Source organism: Austrofundulus limnaeus, unplaced genomic scaffold, assembly GCF_001266775.1.
Source record: "Austrofundulus limnaeus strain Quisiro unplaced genomic scaffold, Austrofundulus_limnaeus-1.0 Scaffold1981, whole genome shotgun sequence".
NCBI lineage: Eukaryota > Metazoa > Chordata > Actinopteri > Cyprinodontiformes > Rivulidae > Austrofundulus > Austrofundulus limnaeus.
In genome coordinates this window covers 39764-40324 of record NW_013954383.1, presented here as the reverse complement: position 1 = coordinate 40324, position 561 = coordinate 39764, and the positions used below count along the sequence as shown (strand labels likewise).

General features: G+C 44.4%; 1 protein-coding gene across 1 annotated transcript in view; it reads right to left on the bottom strand.

Annotated features, from left to right (window-relative positions):
- LOC106536806 (histone deacetylase 6) overlaps positions 1-561 on the bottom strand; it is a gene marked incomplete at both ends in the record, with an annotated part of 8467 nt that overhangs the window by 1806 nt on the left and 6100 nt on the right. The window contains 1 exon segment of the mRNA XM_014034133.1: positions 269-353. Within this exon segment, the coding sequence (XP_013889587.1) occupies positions 269-353 (85 nt within the window).

Here is a 561-nt window from a genome sequence, read left to right as displayed (position 1 = left end):
AGGACAACAACAACAACATGTTTACTGTGTGACAGGACAACAACAACAACATGTTTACTGTGTGACAGGACAACAACAACAACATGTTTACTGTGTGACAGGACAACAACAACAGGAAGCCAGGAATTCTGCCTTCAGATTGGTGGACTCACCTGTGAGCAAGAAGCAGCTCCTCCTCTGTAGCTTCCCTGGGCTAAAATGAAAGACCAGACCAGAGTTTGTTAATCAGTAAACAGGAAAATAACAACCAACAAACAAACAAACTGACCTGAACTCGGACACAGAGGTTCAGCAACTTCTGTTTCTGTAGCTCCTCCATGATGTACTTCACCCTGTCTGGAGTCTCTGGGTGACTGAAGAACAAAAACAAATAGATTATAGAAACACTGTACTGAATCAGCAGTATCACTGTGCTGAGTCAGCAGTATCACTGTGCTGAGTCAACAGTATCACTGTGCTGAGTCAGCAGTATCACTGTGCTGAGTCAGCAGTATCACTGTGCTGAGTCAGCAGTATCACTGTGCTGAGTCAGCAGTATCACTGTGCTGAGTCAACAGTATC